This window comes from Dendrobates tinctorius, unplaced genomic scaffold (genome assembly GCF_039654945.1).
Source record: "Dendrobates tinctorius isolate UK_male_01 unplaced genomic scaffold, ASM3965494v1 ptg000079l, whole genome shotgun sequence".
Taxonomy (NCBI): domain Eukaryota; kingdom Metazoa; phylum Chordata; class Amphibia; order Anura; family Dendrobatidae; genus Dendrobates; species Dendrobates tinctorius.
This window is the reverse complement of record NW_027361747.1, coordinates 3491101-3508525: the sequence shown is the minus strand read 5'-3', so window position 1 is coordinate 3508525 and position 17425 is coordinate 3491101. Positions and strand designations below refer to the sequence as shown.

The 17425-nt window shown below is 44.8% G+C and overlaps 1 protein-coding gene across 5 annotated transcripts in view; it reads left to right on the top strand.

Moving 5' to 3' along the window:
* Window positions 1-17425, top strand: part of GUF1 (GTP binding elongation factor GUF1) — a 90393-nt gene that overhangs the window by 59962 nt on the left and 13006 nt on the right. For all 5 annotated transcript variants that reach the window (XM_073583446.1, XM_073583448.1, XM_073583445.1 and 2 more), the window contains 6 exons: window positions 753-876; window positions 3971-4103; window positions 4404-4547; window positions 5239-5372; window positions 16378-16479; window positions 16915-17034. In XM_073583446.1, the coding sequence (XP_073439547.1) occupies window positions 753-876; window positions 3971-4103; window positions 4404-4547; window positions 5239-5372; window positions 16378-16479; window positions 16915-17034 (757 nt within the window). The remainder of the gene's footprint in view (window positions 1-752; window positions 877-3970; window positions 4104-4403; window positions 4548-5238; window positions 5373-16377; window positions 16480-16914; window positions 17035-17425) is intronic.

Here is a 17425-nt window from a genome sequence, read left to right as displayed (position 1 = left end):
TAATTACTGTTTTCGGCATGGATTTTAACTGCTCTTTCTGCTGCTTACCTTTTAGTGGTTAATTTCTGTGTGAGAAAAAAAAAAGAGCACTGTAGATGTGTTTTCCCATTAGAATCAGTAGGAAGCCTTTCCAAGAGTAATTGCAGAGCCTATTAGGGTATATTCACAAAAGTTTTTTTTTTTTGTGTATTGTGTACATGGTTCTGTTTTTCCCACATGGAAATGGAAGCAGCTTGGTAATTCTTGAAGCAATTCTGCTTGAAAATGCCTCCTGTGCACAAACTGTGGCAAAAACCTTAGGGGCCTATTCATCAGGACTGGTATTTTGTACTCTGTTCTTATGAAGTGCTCGCTAGAGTGAATTTAGTGAATATTTTAGCTTCCGTGTGCCACCGCAAGAAATATACTGCAGTCAGAGCCTGTCATACTTGTTGTAATTTCTGAATTATGATGAATTTGTTGGGCGCACTTGCCCATTCCCACTCCTGACCCAAGTTGTGCTCGTTTTTGAAAAAGTTGGCAAAGCTTGCCCCAATAGGGGAAACAAAAACGCCAAATTCTATAACAATTTAAACAGTTTTACACCAGAAAACTGACATCAACTGCTTGATGATGAATCGGCCCCTTAGCTTTTCTGAAGCGGTAAAAAAAAACTCAGTGCCCTCATACCCTAAATGTGGTTTCCACTACAAAATCCACTGCAGAAAATCACGTGACCAAACCCTAATAGTTTCATTAACTTTTTGTTCCAGGAATGTTTCCAGTTGACCAATCAGAATACAGCAATTTGAAGAGTGCGCTGGAAAAGCTGACCTTGAATGATTCAAGTGTGTCTGTTAGTCGGGACAGCAGCGCAGCCCTGGGTGCTGGCTGGAGGTGTGTCTGCTGCCGCCATTATCTGAATTATTTAAATCTTTAGTATACCGGTATTTTTTATTTCAGCCATTTCCTATTCTTATTATGAACATGTACAGTGCAAGCATACGTGTGTCCATGCACGGTGTCATTCAATGATCACACGAGCACTGCAGTTGTGCCTAAATTATCACCTACAGGACCATTACTTGAGTGTAAGATAGACATTTCAATAGCTTTAATTTCTGAAAAGAGGTAATTTGTGTGTGATGTAGTGTCTAAAGCCGGTTTCACACGTCCTGATATTTCATGAATATACCAGCCCCCAGCTGTCAGCTTTAGCAAGGCTGGTTGTGAAAAATGAGGATGATTCTACGCCATTTTTTTATTATGTATTTAAATAACTAAAAAAAAAAAGACAGTGTGGGACCCTTCTATTATTGATAACCAGCCTTGCTGAAGCTGACAGCTGAGGGTTACTGTAACATTGATCTTGAGGAAAGCAAAAAAAATAGATAATTTAGTGACCAAGAACTTCTAATTGGTGGAGAACGGAAGACCTTGGTCTTTTTTCAACCTATGTAAAAATATATAACATTACAAGGTAGAGGCAAATTTCTTTGGCAGAACAAACCACTGGCTCAACAACTCACCTCCCTAATATATTAACCACTTGTATATGACACTCATTAATGGCATCGAGTCCTCTAGTGAATGTAGCATAGCATCAGGCTGAGAGCTGCATAGTCTCACTGCTCTTACAGTAAAGAATGCCGCTCTTGGTCCCTTTTGTAAGAGATAAGGTACTGAATATATTACAGTAGGTCACTCATTAACATTTCTTTTTGAACTAACAGTTTTATTACTCTTTCCTTGTATTGTAGTCCACCTATTCCAGCTTTTACTTTGATTTCCCACCTTGAACCTGCTAGATGTTGTCTTTCTTGCGCACCGGTGGCCAAATCTGTGCACCATGTTCCCAATGCCCTCTGACTAGGGATAATGCATTTTTCAGTGTTAAATCGCATTTCTCCGGTTTCTGCCCAAACCTCCAGCTTATCTAGATATGTTTGTAACATAATACAATCCTGTAATTCCGTATCCCCGATTGTCACAGAACCAGTATTGTGTAGAGCTGAATGTTTGTATTCTCATCAACACATACACGTACATGTATACCTGAACATGCTGGACTCCCCATGGAGAAGTCAGAAATGGTTTATTACCATCTCTTCCTTCCTGATTGTTTCCTAAACGAGTGCTGTGCGTACAGTTTAGGAATCAATGACAATGATCATGTCATTACGGGTTGCTGGCAGCATACGCTTCTAGGTTCGTACAAGATCGACTCAGCAGTCTGAAGGAGGCTGAATTTGCCCTGTAACTGGGGCTTCTATGCCAGGCCCAGTTACTGGGGAATGCAGTAATAACACTGGTCAACAGCATTTTTGGTGCCAAAGATATTTCATCGAATTTAGGGTATTTTTGGGGTGCTGATTCTGAATATGTCATCAGTTTTGCCAGATTGGCTCAAGTTTTTGAGATTTTTGGTATCTTATTTATAGCACTTGTTGGTAAATGCGACGCATCATCTCATTAATTTCTTTGGATTAGTACTTGAACTGAGCAGTTCTCAATATAGTTTTGTGTTAATTAGTGTTCTAAAAGTTTGTTCATAGCTTGATTTTTGCACTAACTTTATGTTGTTGTCTGTTTTCCAGTGAAAAGCATGAACTCATCAAGAAGAAGTTGTCTTAACGATCCAGACTCATTCTGTTACATTTGTGGTGAATACACACTGCCAAAACATAGAAGAAACATAACAGACTTCGTAAAAAAAGTGTATTTTGCCTATTTTGGGGTTATGCTTGGGGACCAAGACAAGTTTTGGGCACCACACATAGTGTGCAAAGCATGTATCGAATTATTACGAAAATGGAGCAAAGGACAAAGAAAAAGCTTCAAATTTGGTGTTCCAATGGTGTGGAGAGAGCCAAAAAATCATCATGATGACTGTTATTTATGGTAAACACAGGTACAGGCACATCTTCACAATGAGGGACAGGCCTTCTTGCAGATTCCATGTTACTCCCATTTTCGTTTCTTATGCTTATTGAATCCTTGCACTTGCACTGCACAGAAATAACAGTCATCATGATGATTTTTTGGCTCTCTCCACACCATTGGAACACCAAATTTGAAGCTTTTTCTTTGTCCTTTGCTCCATTTTCGTAATAATTCGATACATGCTTTGCACACTATGTGTGGTGCCCAAAACTTGTCTTGGTCCCCAAGCATAACCCCAAAATAGGCAAAATACACTTTTTTTACGAAGTCTGTTATGTTTCTTCTATGTTTTGGCAGTGTATATTCACCACAAATGTAACAGAATGAGTCTGGATCGTTAAGACAACTTCTTCATGATGAGTTCATGCTTTTCACTGGAAAACAGACAACAACATAAAGTTAGTGCAAAAATCAAGCTATGAACAAACTTTTAGAACACTAATTAACACAAAACTATATTGAGAACTGCTCAGTTCAAGTACTAATCCAAAGAAATTAATGAGATGATGCGTCGCATTTACCAACAAGTGCTATAAATAAGATACCAAAAATCTCAAAAACTTGAGCCAATCTGGCAAAACTGATGACATATTCAGAATCAGCACCCCAAAAATACCCCAAATTCATTAAAATATTTTGGACACCAGAAAAAAAATTTTTTTTCGTTGACCTGTGTAATAGAACATATCACAAAATAGAGTCAAAATTTGTCTGGATGACTGAACCAGAATTTTTTTTTTCGCGATCTCTTAAAACTGCATATACGAAAAAAAAATTGCCTGGTGATGATGTTAGGGGTTGGAAGGGAATGGTCTGGTCCTGATGTAGTTTGTAGTTCAGTCTACGCCCTGCCCTCTGGATAGTGGACAGTACAAATAGCGTGGACTTAGTGGTGTTTCACCGTGTCACATGTATTTTCCAGACCGTTTTCTATTAGAGAGGTGGATACCTATCGAGCACTAAGTAGTTGCCCATTTTATTAACCCTTCCATGTTTTTCTGCATATTTTCAGTTCTATATAAATTCTAACATTTAAAGTCCTGCACAGGTTGGGATTCCTGGGGCTTTTACACATGGAGGTGTTTAACCAGAGACTGGAGCAGGAATACAATGCATCCGTCATAATGACGTCTCCTACAGTCCCATACAAGGCTGTGCTGTCATCTCCAAAGCTGATTAAGGTACTTTCTGACTACGGTTTTCCTTCCATCATGCGGTAATGCTTCATACATGGTTATTTGCAGTTAAAGGGGGTTTCCACCACTTTGACATTAATGGCCTAATCCCAGGATTGGTCATCAATATCGTATCGGTTGAAGTCCCAGACGCTGGCATCACCAACGTTCTGCTGTTTGTAGCGGTGGCCAGATGTAATCATTGGGGAGCGGATCCACACAGCTCCAGCACACTGGTCACTGCCAGGTTCTGCAAATCGGCTCCAATTTCAAGATCCCATTTAATTTTCGCTATTATTTCTATAGGAATATGGAGAATCGGAGATCACCATTGTAAATCCATCTGAATTTCCTGACAAGACTGTAGTAAAGGAATATCTTGAACCTATGATTTTGGGCACAATTATTTCGCCAGATGACTATCTTGGCAAGATCATGTCGCTGTGTCAGGTCAGTGACCATTGGATCACAAAGATTTAAGTTGATATTATTGGGAAATTACATCATAAACAGTAAATTTGGAAACACATTGTGTTATCTTGTACTCTCCATCTATATTAAAGGGGTTTTCCAGGACTTGGATATTGATGACTTATCCTTTAAATACGTGGAGGTCTGCAGGACCTCCCCCTGCAGCTGTGTGTACACAGTATACAGAAGTGGAACACCTGAGCCCTGTACAACGTGTAGAGACCATTACCAGGTACTGCAGCTCATCTCTTATTTACGTCAATGGAAGCTGATCTGTAGTACCCAAGAAGGGCCACTATATGGTGTACCGAGTTGTGGTGTCCTGACTCCATACACTGTTCACTGCCAGGTGCCATGTGAGCTGCAAACGGTGTATCAGTGGGGGACTGAGTGTAAGAAACCCCCTGATCTAACATTGATGACCTATCAAAGTCCTAGATAACTCCGTATATTAAAGGACGTCAGATTATAGGAAATGCTGCGCTACTTTGGGGCAGATGTAGCAAAACTAATGTGGGAGCCAAGTGGAGCAGAGGCACGTAGCAACCAATTTGGTTTCCACCTCCTTTTAATGTAGTGGTAATCTATGTAGAAATGGCTCCATGAGGAATGGCAGCCGTGATGCGAGTGTGTTCTACAGTCTAATAAAGCATATTGCTTGTTTCCGCAGACCCGACGAGCAGAGCAGAAGAGCTTTCTTTACATAGATGAACACCGGATAATGATGAAATATTTGTTCCCATTGAATGAAATTGTGGTTGATTTTTACGACAATTTAAAATCCTTATCTTCAGGATATGCAAGGTGAGACCCACAAAACCTTACAACACCCTCACGGCCTCTGCCCGGCCCTTGCTCTTCTCAAATCAAATGTGTCTGGGTGGTAGAAAGATGGTACGATTGCCAGTCTCTTGAAGTCTGGTAAGAAGAAAATATTACAGAACATAATAGAACATATTATTTAGGCCAATCTGAGGCACATTATCACAAATAAATCAGAATATCCACTAAGGCAGTGGTCCCCAACCTTTTTTGCACCAGGGACCGGCTTCAAGCAAGACCATTCTTCCATGGCCCGGCAGGGCGGGGATGGAGGTGTGACAGGGGCGGGGCTTTGTTCATAAGGTGGCGGGGCTATGGACGCGGTTGTCGTTTAGCAGTGCATACGTATCATTTAATTATAACATTTATAATGTGACTCAACTCACCATAGGTTTTGAATGAGTGGAAGCACCTGGCTTGTTTCTCTGTTTCAGTGGGAGCACTGGGCTACTTCTACTGATGACCATCACTGCTAATGATGATTGGAACCTACAAGGAAATGGAGCATTGAGCACTTAAGAAAAATTGTACTGGAGTACTGTACATGCTGATTATTTTCTAATCATGGTGTAAGAAAATTTGACAAATATTCAAAAGGTGTACCACACATATAATCCCCCATGTAAAGAAAGATGGTCCCAAACATATAATACTCCCATGTATAGTATGATGGCCCCACAAAGTACTGATTGATATATACATACGCTGTATATACTCGAGTATAAGCCGACCCGAGTATAAGCCAAGGCACCTAATTTTGCCACAGAAAACTGGGTAAGCTTATTGACTCTAGTATAAGCCAGGTATGCATCATCCCCTCATTCCTATCCCGGTATGCGTGGTTCCCCCCGTCCTGTCCTGGTCTGTGTGGCTCCCCCTGTTGTATGCATGGCTCCCGCGTCCCATTCTTGTATACATGGCTCTGCTCCCACCCTCCCATACTGTATACATGGCTCCGCTCCCACCCTCCCATCCTTGTATACATGGCTCTGCTCCCACCCTCCCATACTGTATACATGGCTCCACTCCCACACTCCCATCTTGTATACATGGCTCTGCTCCCATCCTGTATACATGGCTCTGCTCCCACCCTCCCATCCTCATATACATGGCTCCTCTCCCCACCCTCCCATCCTTGTATACATGGCTCTGCTCCCACCCTCCCATCCTGTATACATGGCTCCGCTTCCACCCTCCCATCCTTGTATACATGGCTCTGCTCCCACCCTTCCATCTTGTATACATGGCTCTGCTCCCATCCTTGTATACATGGCTATGCTCCCACCCTCCCATCCTTGTATACATGGCTCTGCTCCCATCCTGTATACATGGCTCCTCTCCCACCCTCCCATCCTTGTATACATGGCTCTCCTCCCACCCTCTCATCTTGTATACATGGCTCTGCTCCCACCCTCCCATCCTTGTATAATGGCTCTGCTCCCACCCTCCCATCTTGTATACATGGCTCTGCTCCCACCCTCCCATACTTCTATACTTGGCTCTGCTCCCACCCTCCCATCCTGTATACATGGCTCCTCTCCCACCCTCCCATCCTTGTATACATGGCTCTGCTCCCATCCTTGTATACATGGCTCTGCTCCCATCCTTGTATACATGGCTCTGCTCCCATCCTTGTATACATGGCTCTGCTCCCATCCTTGTATACATGGCTCTGCTCCCATCCTGTATACATGGCTCTGCTCCCACCCTCCCATCCTGTATACATGGCTCCGCTCCCATCCTGTATACATGGCTCTGCTCCCATCCTTGTATACATGGCTCTGCTCCCACCCTCCCATCCTTGTATACATGACTCTGCTCCCACCCTCCCATCTTGTATACATGGCTCTGCTCTCATCCTTGTATACATGGCTCTGCTCCCATCCTGTATACATGGCTCTGCTCCCACCCTCCCTTCCTTGTATACATGGCTCCTCTCCCACCCTCCCATCCTTGTATACATGGCTCTGCTCCCACCCTCCCATCCTGTATACATGGCTCCGCTCCCATCCTGTATACATGGCTCCGCTCCCATCCTGTATACATGGCTCCGCTCCCATCCTGTATACATGGCTCTGCTCCCATCCTTGTATACATGGCTCTGCTCCCACCCTCCCATCCTTATACATGGCTCTGCTCCCACCCTCCAATCCTTATATACATGGCTCTGCTCCCACCCTCCAATCCTTGTATACATGGCTCTGCTCCCAACCTCCAATCCTTGTATACATGGCTCTGCTCCCACCCTCCCATCCTGTATACATGGCTCTGCTCCCACCCTCCCATCCTTGTATACATGGCTCTGCTCCCACCCTCCCATCCTTGTATACATGGCTCTGCTCCCACCCTCCCTTCTTGTATACATGGTTCTGCTCCCATCCTGTATACATGGCTCTGCTCCCACCCTCCCATCCTTGCATACATGGCTCCTCTCCCACCCTCCCATCCTTGTATACATGGCTCTGCTCATATCCTGTATACATGGCTCTGCTCCCACCCTCCCATCCTTGTATACATGGCTCTGCTCCCACCCTCCCATCCTTGTATACATGGCTCTGCTCCAACCCTCTCATCTTGTATACATGGCTCTGCTCCTACCCTCCCATACTTGTATACTTGGCTCTGCTCCCACCCTCCCATACTTGTATACTTGGCTCTGCTCCCACCTTCCCATCCTGTATACATGGCTCCTCTCCCACCCTCCCATCTTTGTATACATGGCTCTGCTCCCATCCTTGTATACATGGCTCTGCTCCCACCCTCCCATCCTTGTATACATGGCTCTGCTCCCATCCTTGTATACATGGCTCCTCTCCCACCCTCCCATCCTTGTATACATGGCTCTGCTCCCACCCTCCCATCCTTGTATACATGGCTCTGCTCCCACCCTCCCATCCTTGTATACATGGCTCTGCTCCCACCCTCCCTTCTTGTATACATGGCTCTGCTTCCACCCTCCCATCCTGTATACATGGCTCCGCTCCCATCCTGTATACATGGCTCTGCTCCCACCCTCCCATCTTGTATACATGGCTCTGCTCCCATCCTGTATACATGGCTCTGCTCCCACCATCCCATCCTGTATACATGGCTCTGCTCCCATCCTGTATACATGGCTCTGCTCCCATCCTGTATACATGGCTCCTCTCCCACCCTCCCATCCTTGTATACATGGCTCTGCTCACACCCTCCCATCCTGTATACATGGCTCCGCTCCCATCCTGTATACATGGCTCTGCTCCCACCCTCCCATCTTGTATACATGGCTCTGCTCCCATCCTGTATACATGGCTCTGCTCCCACTCTCCAATCCTGTATACATGGCTCTGCTCCCATCCTGTATACATGGCTCTGCTCCCACTCTCCCATCCTGTATACGTGGCTCTGCTCCCACCCTGTATACATGACTCTGCTCCCACCCTCCCATCCTATATACATGGCTCTGCTCCCACCCTCCAATCCTTGTATACATGGCTCTGCTCCCACCCTCCAATCCTTGTATACATGGCTCTGCTCCCACCCTCCAATCCTTGTATACATGGCTCTGCTCCCACCCTCCAATCCTTGTATACATGGCTTTGCTCCCACCCTCCAATCCTTGTATACATGGCTCTGCTCCCACCCTCCAATCCTTGTATACATGGCTCTGCTCCCACCCTCCAATCCTTGTATACATGGCTCTGCTCCCACCCTCCAATCCTTGTATACATGGCTCTGCTCCCACCCTCCAATCCTTGTAGACATGGCTCTGCTCCCACCCTCCAATCCTTGTATACATGGCTCTGCTCCCGCCCTCCCATCTTGTATACATGGCTCTGCTCCTGCCCTCCAATCCTTGTATACATGGCTCTGCTCCCACCCTCCAATCCTTGTATACATGGCTCTGCTCCCACCCTCCAATCCTTGTATACATGGCTCTGCTCCCACCCTCCAATCCTTGTATACATGGCTCTGCTCCCACCCTCCAATCCTTGTATACATGGCTCTGCTCCCACCCTCCAATCCTTGTATACATGGCTCTGCTCCCACCCTCCAATCCTTGTATACATGGCTCTGCTCCCACCCTCCAATCCTTGTATACATGGCTCTGTATGGAAGGGAAGGGAAGCAAAAGACCAGAAAAAGCCATACACCTGACAAATGCTATTGAGAACTCTGCTATTAGAAGTGGAAAGGAAGAACAAAGACGAAAGAATCTAATTAATAAAAATATTGGAGAAAGAGAAACCAATCACAAACTAAAATGTTTCTATACTAATGCACAAAGCATGGGCAACAAACAAGGAGAATTGGAACTACTAACACAGGAACAGAAATATGATGTAATTGGAATCACTGAAACTTGGTGGGACAATACACATGATTGGAATACAAGACTAGAAGGATACAACTTATTTGCAAGAAACAGACTTGATAAACGAGGAGGGGGTGTCGCATTGTATGTTCGAAACGCGTATATCTGCACAGAGATTGAAGCTTCAGAGACTGGGAGTTCTGTGGAAACTGTTTGGGTAAGAATACAAGGACAGAACAATGGAAAGGACACCATTGTAGGCATTTACTACAGGCCGCCTGTGCAAGCCGAAGATATAGATGAACTCTTCATGCATCAGATGGCCAAGTTCTCCAAAAAATATGATATAGTTGTCATGGGAGATTTCAACTATCCAGACATTTGTTGGGAATCTCTCTCAGGCAAAACTAACAGGTCAAGGAAATTCTTATCCTCTCTTGCTGACAACTTTATCTTCCAAAAGGTAAGGGAGAAAACAAGGGGAACTGCTACCTTGGATCTAATCCTTATAAACAGGGAGGAAATGGTTGAGGAGGTAAAAGTGGCTGGGACCCTAGGAGGTAGCGACCATGCTATTTTAGAATTTTGGATTACTAGAGGTGGAAGACCTGTGAAGACTCAGACGTCAAGGTTAGATTTCAGAAAGGCAGATTTTAAGGGATTCAGAAAGAGAATTGGAGGGATCCAATGGCTGGATATCCTTAAAGACAAAAATGTCCAGGAAGGATGGGAAATCTTGAAAAATGAAATTCTCAAAGCACAGTTGTTAACAATTCCGAAAAGAGGGAAGAATAGGAAGCATTTAAGGAAACCAGGATGGATGAACACAGAACTTAAGCACATGCTAAAAAGGAAGAAAAAAATGTTTATAAAATGGAAAGAGGGAGGCATATCTAAAGAAGAATATAATGCTGTCTGCAGAACCTGCAGGGCACAAATCAGATTAGCTAAAGCTGAAAATGAACTGAGGCTTGCAAGAGATGTCAAAAGCAATAATAAAGGATTTTGGGGATATGTCAAAAGTAAAAGAAAAGTCAAAGATGCTATAGGATTTTTACAGGATGAAAATGATGAAATGGTAAGACAGGATGTTGAGAAGGCTGAACTTTTAAATTCCTATTTTGCATCTGTTTTCTCTCAGAAAGGAAATGCAACATCAACTGTTATTCACTGTCCTATTAAGGGAATAGAAGAATCCAGGATATCTATAAACAGAAAGATAGTGAGGAAACACTTAGCTAACCTAAATGAATTCAAGTCTCCAGGTCCAGATGAATTACACCCCAGAGTACTGAAGGAGATAGCAGAAGAAATTTTTGAACCCCTCTCCATAATCTTTGAAAATTCTTGGAGAACAGGAGAAGTGCCAGAAGACTGGAGAAGAGCAAATGTTGTTCCTATCTTCAAAAAGGGGAAGAAGGTGGACCCAGGCAACTATAGGCCGGTGAGTCTGACTTCTATACCAGGAAAGATCTTTGAACAAATTATTAAACAACATGTATGTCAATACCTGGATAAGAATGAAGTGATTAAACAGAGTCAGCATGGGTTTGTAACTAATAAGTCATGTCAGACTAACTTAATTTCCTTCTATGACGGTATCACTGATTGGGTGGATCAAGGAAATGCTGTAGATATAGTATATCTTGACTTCAGCAAAGCATTTGACAAAGTCTCTCATACAATCCTTATTGAAAAAATGACTAAGTATGGAATGGACAAGGCAACTGTTAGGTGGATTCATAACTGGCTTAGTGATCGGACCCAAAGAGTGGTCGTAAATGGCTGCACATCCAGTTGGAAGAATGTCTCAAGTGGGGTACCACAGGGCTCTGTCCTGGGCCCTGTATTGTTCAACATCTTTATCAACGATTTAGATGAAGGAATTGAGGGTAAACTGATTAAATTTGCTGATGACACAAAGCTAGGAGGGATAGCTAATACTAGAGAAGAGAGAGAGAGGATTCAAAAAGATTTAAATAAACTGGAGAAGTGGGCAGCAACTAACAGAATGGTTTTTAACAGGGAGAAATGCAAAGTACTACATCTGGGCAATAAAAATGAAAAAAGCATATATAGAATGGGAGGAATAGGGCTAAGTGACAGCACATGTGAAAAAGACTTGGGTATACTAATAGATCACAGACTGAATATGAGTCAACAGTGTGATGCAGCAGCAAAAAAGGCAAATGCAATTCTAGGATGTATTAACAGAAGCATACAGTCTAGATCACGTGAAGTCATTATTTCCCTCTACTCCTCTTTGGTCAGACCTCATCTGGAATATTGTGTCCAGTTTTGGGCACCACATTTTAAAAAAGACATCAACAAACTGGAGCAAGTTCAGAAAAGAGCGACCAGAATGGTGACCGGTCTGCAAACCCTGTCTTATGAGGAAAGGTTGCAGGATTTGGGAATGTTTAGTTTGCAAAAGAGAAGACTGAGAGGAGACTTAATAGCTGTCTACAAATATCTAAAGGGCTGTCACATTGTAGAAGGATCAACTTTATTCTCATTTGCACAAGGAAAGACTAGAAGCAATGGGATGAAACTGAATGGGAAGAGACACAGATTAGATATTAGAAAAAACTTTTTGACAGTTAGAGCGATCAATGAGTGGAACAGGCTGCCACGAGAAGTGGTGAGTTCTCCTTCAATGGAAGTCTTCAAACAGAGGCTGGACAGACATCTGACTGGGATGATTTAGCGAATCCTGCTTTGAGCAGGGGGTTGGACCAGATGGCCCAGGAGGTCCCTTCCAACTCTACGATTCTATGATTCTATGATTCTATGCTCCCACCCTCCAATCCTTGTATACATGGCTCTGCTCCCACCCTCCAATCCTTGTATACATGGCTCTGCTCCCACCCTCCAATCCTTGTATACATGGCTCTGCTCCCACCCTCCCTTCTTGTATACATGGTTCTGCTCCCATCCTGTATACATGGCTCTGCTCCCATCCTTGTATACATGGTTCTGCTCCCACCCTCCCTTCTTGTATACATGGTTCTGCTCCCATCCTGTATACATGGCTCTGCTCCCACCCTCCCATCCTTGTATACATGGCTCTGCTCCCACCCTCCCATCCTTGTATACATGGCTCTGCTCCCACCCTCCCATCCATGTATACATGGCTCTGCTCCCACCCTCCCATCCATGTATACATGGCTCTGCTCCCACCCTCCCTTCTTGTATACATGGTTCTGCTCCCATCCTGTATACATGGCTCTGCTCCCACCCTCCCATCCTTGTATACATGGCTCTGCTCCCACCCTCCCATCTTGTATACATGGCTCTGCTCCCACCCTCCCAACCTTGTATACATGGCTCTGCTCCCATCCTGTATACATGGCTCTGCTCCCACCCTCCCATCCTTGTATACATGGCTCCTCTCCGACCCTCCCATCCTTGTATACATGGCTCTGCTCCCACCCTCCCATCCTTGTATACATGGCTCTGCTCCCACCCTCCCTTCTTGTATACATGGTTCTGCTCCCATCCTGTATACATGGCTCTGCTCCCACCCTCCCATCCTTGTATACATGGCTCCTCTCCGACCCTCCCATCCTTGTATACATGGCTCGGCTCCCACCCTCCAATCCTTGTATATATGGCTCTGCTCCCACCCTCCAATCCTTGTATACATGGCTCTGCTCCCACCCTCCAATCCTTGTATACATGGCTCTGCTCCCACCCTCCAATCCTTGTATACATGGCTCTGCTCCCACCCTCCCATCTTGTATACATGGCTCTGCTCCCATCCTGTATACATGGCTCTGCTTCCACCCTCCCATCCTTGTATACATCGCTCCTCTCCGACCCTCCCATCCTTGTATACATGGCTCGGCTCCCACCCTCCAATCCTTGTATATATGGCTCTGCTCCCACCCTCCAATCCTTGTATACATGGCTCTGCTCCCACCCTCCAATCCTTGTATACATGGCTCTGCTCCCACCCTCCAATCCTTGTATACATGGCTCTGCTCCCACCCTCCCATCTTGTATACATGGCTCTGCTCCCATCCTGTATACATGGCTCCGCTCCCACCCTCCCATCCTTGTATACATGGCTCTGCTCCCACCCTCCCATCCTTGTATACATGGCTCTGCTCCCACCCTCCCATCCTTGTATACATGGCTCTGCTCCCATCCTGTGTACATGGCTCTGCTCCCACCCTCCAATCCTGTGTACATGGCTCTGATCACACTCTCCCATCCTGTATACATGGCTCTGCTCCCATCCTGTATACATGGCTCTGCTCCCATCCTGTATACATGGCTCTGCTCCCATCCTGTATACATGGCTCTGATCACACTCTCCCATCCTGTATACATGGCTCTGCTCCCATCCTGTATACATGGCTCTGCTCCCATCCTGTATACATGGCTCTGCTCTCATCCTGTATACGTGGCTCTGCTCCCACCCTGTATACATGGCTCTGCTCCCACCCTCCCATCCTGTATACATGGCTCCGCTCCCACTCTCCCATCCTGTATACATGGCTCCGCTCCCACCCTCTCTCCCTTGTATATATGGCTCCACTCCCATTCTTGTATGCATGGCTGGGCTCCCCCATCCTCTCCCCCATCATACTTACCCTCACACCGTAGCTGCTGAACTTCCCTGCATTTCTATCCTGGCGCATCAGCTTTTTCCTGTGCGGAGCGGTCACGTGGTACCGCTCATTTAAGGTCATGAATATAGATGCCACGCCTATGGGACAGGAGTGGCGTCCATATTCATGACCTTAAATGAGCGGTACCACGTGACCACTCGGCGCTGGATGAAGCCGCGGCGCCGACAGGGAAGCAGGAACTGCGAGTGAGTATCCATGTGTTCTGGAAGCCAGCAGTTGCAGCTGTCACTACAGTGCTACAGCCGCCTGCTCCCCTTGTCTCCAGCTCCACGGACCGGCAAGAGCACTGCAGCGGCCCGGTCCTGGGCCGCGGACCGGTGGTTGGGGACCCCTTCCCTAAGGGAATCTCATAGGGCCATCGCTAGGGGTCTCAGACTTTTCGTTGAATGGTGTGCTTATGAGATTTACCTGATCCAGCAGCAAGAACAGAGCATATACACTGCTCACAAAAATAGAGGGAACACTAAACTACTGCATCCTAGATATTACAAAATGAAATATTCCAGTTGCAAATCTTTATTCATTACATAATGGGATGTGTTGAGAACAATAAAACATAAAAATGATCATTGTAAATCAAACTTAATATCCCATGGGGATATCAATTTGGAATGATACTCAAAATCAAAGTGGAAAAAAATCAAATTACAGACTGATCCAACTTCAGTGGAAATACCTCAAGACAAGGAAATGATGCTCAGTATTGTGTGGCCTCCACATGTCTGTATGACCTCCCTACAACGCCTGGGCATGCTCCTGATGAGGCGGCGGATGTTCTCCTGAAGGATCTCCTCCCAGACCTGAACTAAAGCATCCGCCAACTCCTGGATTGTCTGTGGTGCAACGTGACGTTGGTGGATGGATTCCCCACATGTGTTGCTCCTGTCGAACAGCTGCGAGACATGCATCCGCGGTGACTCAAGCACTTTTTCGAGCATGCCGAAAATACTCGATTAGAATAAGAGCCTACTCGGAAAGTGCCTTATCCGAGCACCCTCACTCATCATTAGTCACTGCCCGTTGTTCAAGTTTATCTAGATCCTTCTGAATCCTTTTCTTCTTGAAACACTCTTCCAGTTGTATGTGCAGTCATTTATCACCACTCTTAAGGGGCCTTTACACATAGCGATATCGCTAAAGCGTCACCGATTTTGTGACGCAGCAGCGATATCGCTATGTGTGATACTTACCTCCGACCGGCTCCCCCACTGGTTATCGGTGATCGCGCAGCTCCATTTCTCGTCGGGCGCTTCCTGCTGGCGCCGACGAGCGACGCGTGGACGTAGGCGGGAGGACGTCAGGATCGCCGCGTCTGAAAGGTAACGACCGCTGCTGCGTCGCTACATTGCTGTGAGATCTGCCTGTGTGGCAGCTCACTAGCGACCATTTAGCGATGCACCAGCGATCCTGACCGGGTCGTATCGTTGTCGGGATCGCTGGTGCATCGCTAAATGTAAAGGGGCCTTTAGAGTACAATCACTGAGCCATCTGTCTACTTCCCCATTACCCTGTAGAGTCGACTATAAGCCCTTGAGGCAGAGTCCTCTTCTCCACCATACCAGTCTATAAGTTTGTTTATTTTCTATATGTTTCCCATATGTTGTATGTATACAACCCTGTTCACATGTACAGCACCCTGGAATTATTGATGCTTTAAAAAAGTAATAAAATAATAATGTCCTCCAGTGCAGGAAACCACTCATATATTGGCCAGAGAGTGTGATTCTTATGCACACCCACATGATAGGTTATTCAGAAACGTCACTTGAAAGTACAATTAAAGTAGAAGAAAAAAAATCTAGTGAAGTTAAGTTTGTTTTTCTAACCATATGCAAACGGCAATTCTTTAATTTCCATGATCTGCACAGTGAGTGTAATATGTAATGGCAGCACTGACCCTTTTTAAATCTCCATTTCTAAATTAATATATCTCTTTGGGTCTACCTACTTTGTGTGGACTTCCGGTATTATTTTTTTTAATTGATTTATTAGAACTTCTTTCTGTAACTTTTTGATTAGTTTCTAATGGATGAATCCAAATGTTGTTGTGATATAGCTTTGACTATGAAGACGCGGGATACCTGCCTGCTGATCTGGTGAAAATGGATATTTTATTGAATGGTCGTCCGGTGGAAGAACTAGTGACTATTGCACATAGGTAAGTGTTGTGGTCATGAAACGTGGTGAGTAGCGTATTATTCTAAGGGGAAAGTTACATATGTAATAGTAATTGTCTGTAGCCTCTAAAGGAGGAATTAAAGGGAGGGGGTGACAGATTGGGATCCTTAGATAGGTTCTCCGTTGATCTGGAGGGCGGATCTATGATAACACATTGGGGGACATGCCACTTTCTTCTGTCCTGAATGTGAATGTTTGAGGGAATCTATGGCAGGTTGCTAGAAGTCTACATCGATAGGTAGCCGCTCTATAGAAATTCTTGGTACTTGGTATAGGAGGCCTTAGGAGCTTCTTTATCCTGGTGATTGTGGGGGATTTGCTCTTCATTAGTGATGGTCTTTATACAAAGGTGAATAAGCCCCAATTAATAAGAAATTGTGTTACATGTGATAAATGAGCTCACGCTTTAATGCAGGGAAAAGGCGTATGAAGTGGGTAAAGCAATATGCGAACGGCTACGTGACGCCATACCAAGACAGCTGTTCGAGATAGCAGTTCAGGCGGCCATCGGTAGCAAGATAATTGCTCGAGAAACGTAAGTATTAATTACTGCGTCTGGTGTGTCCAATGTAGTGAATAAAAGAGGCTCTAAGCCAGGAAACCTGGATGTTTGTCTCCTTCCACAAAAATAAAAATGAAGTAGAAATGCATGGCATTCTTTTTTCACTAATTGTATAAAATCCTATTCTACTGGTAAGTGAAAAGGGGATCCCAATAAGATGTAGTCTATAGATAGTCATGAATGAGACTTCTTATGAGAAATCAATATTAAAGGATATTAAACTGGTCATGTCCTCCTAGGCCCCCGAGCGCCTACTAGTATAATAGTAGATATAAGGGCTCACTCATCTTGCGATGTAATCGGACGAGTGCAATCCGATAAAATAATCAGATAGCACTCAGCCCACTGTTACTTTATTGTGGAG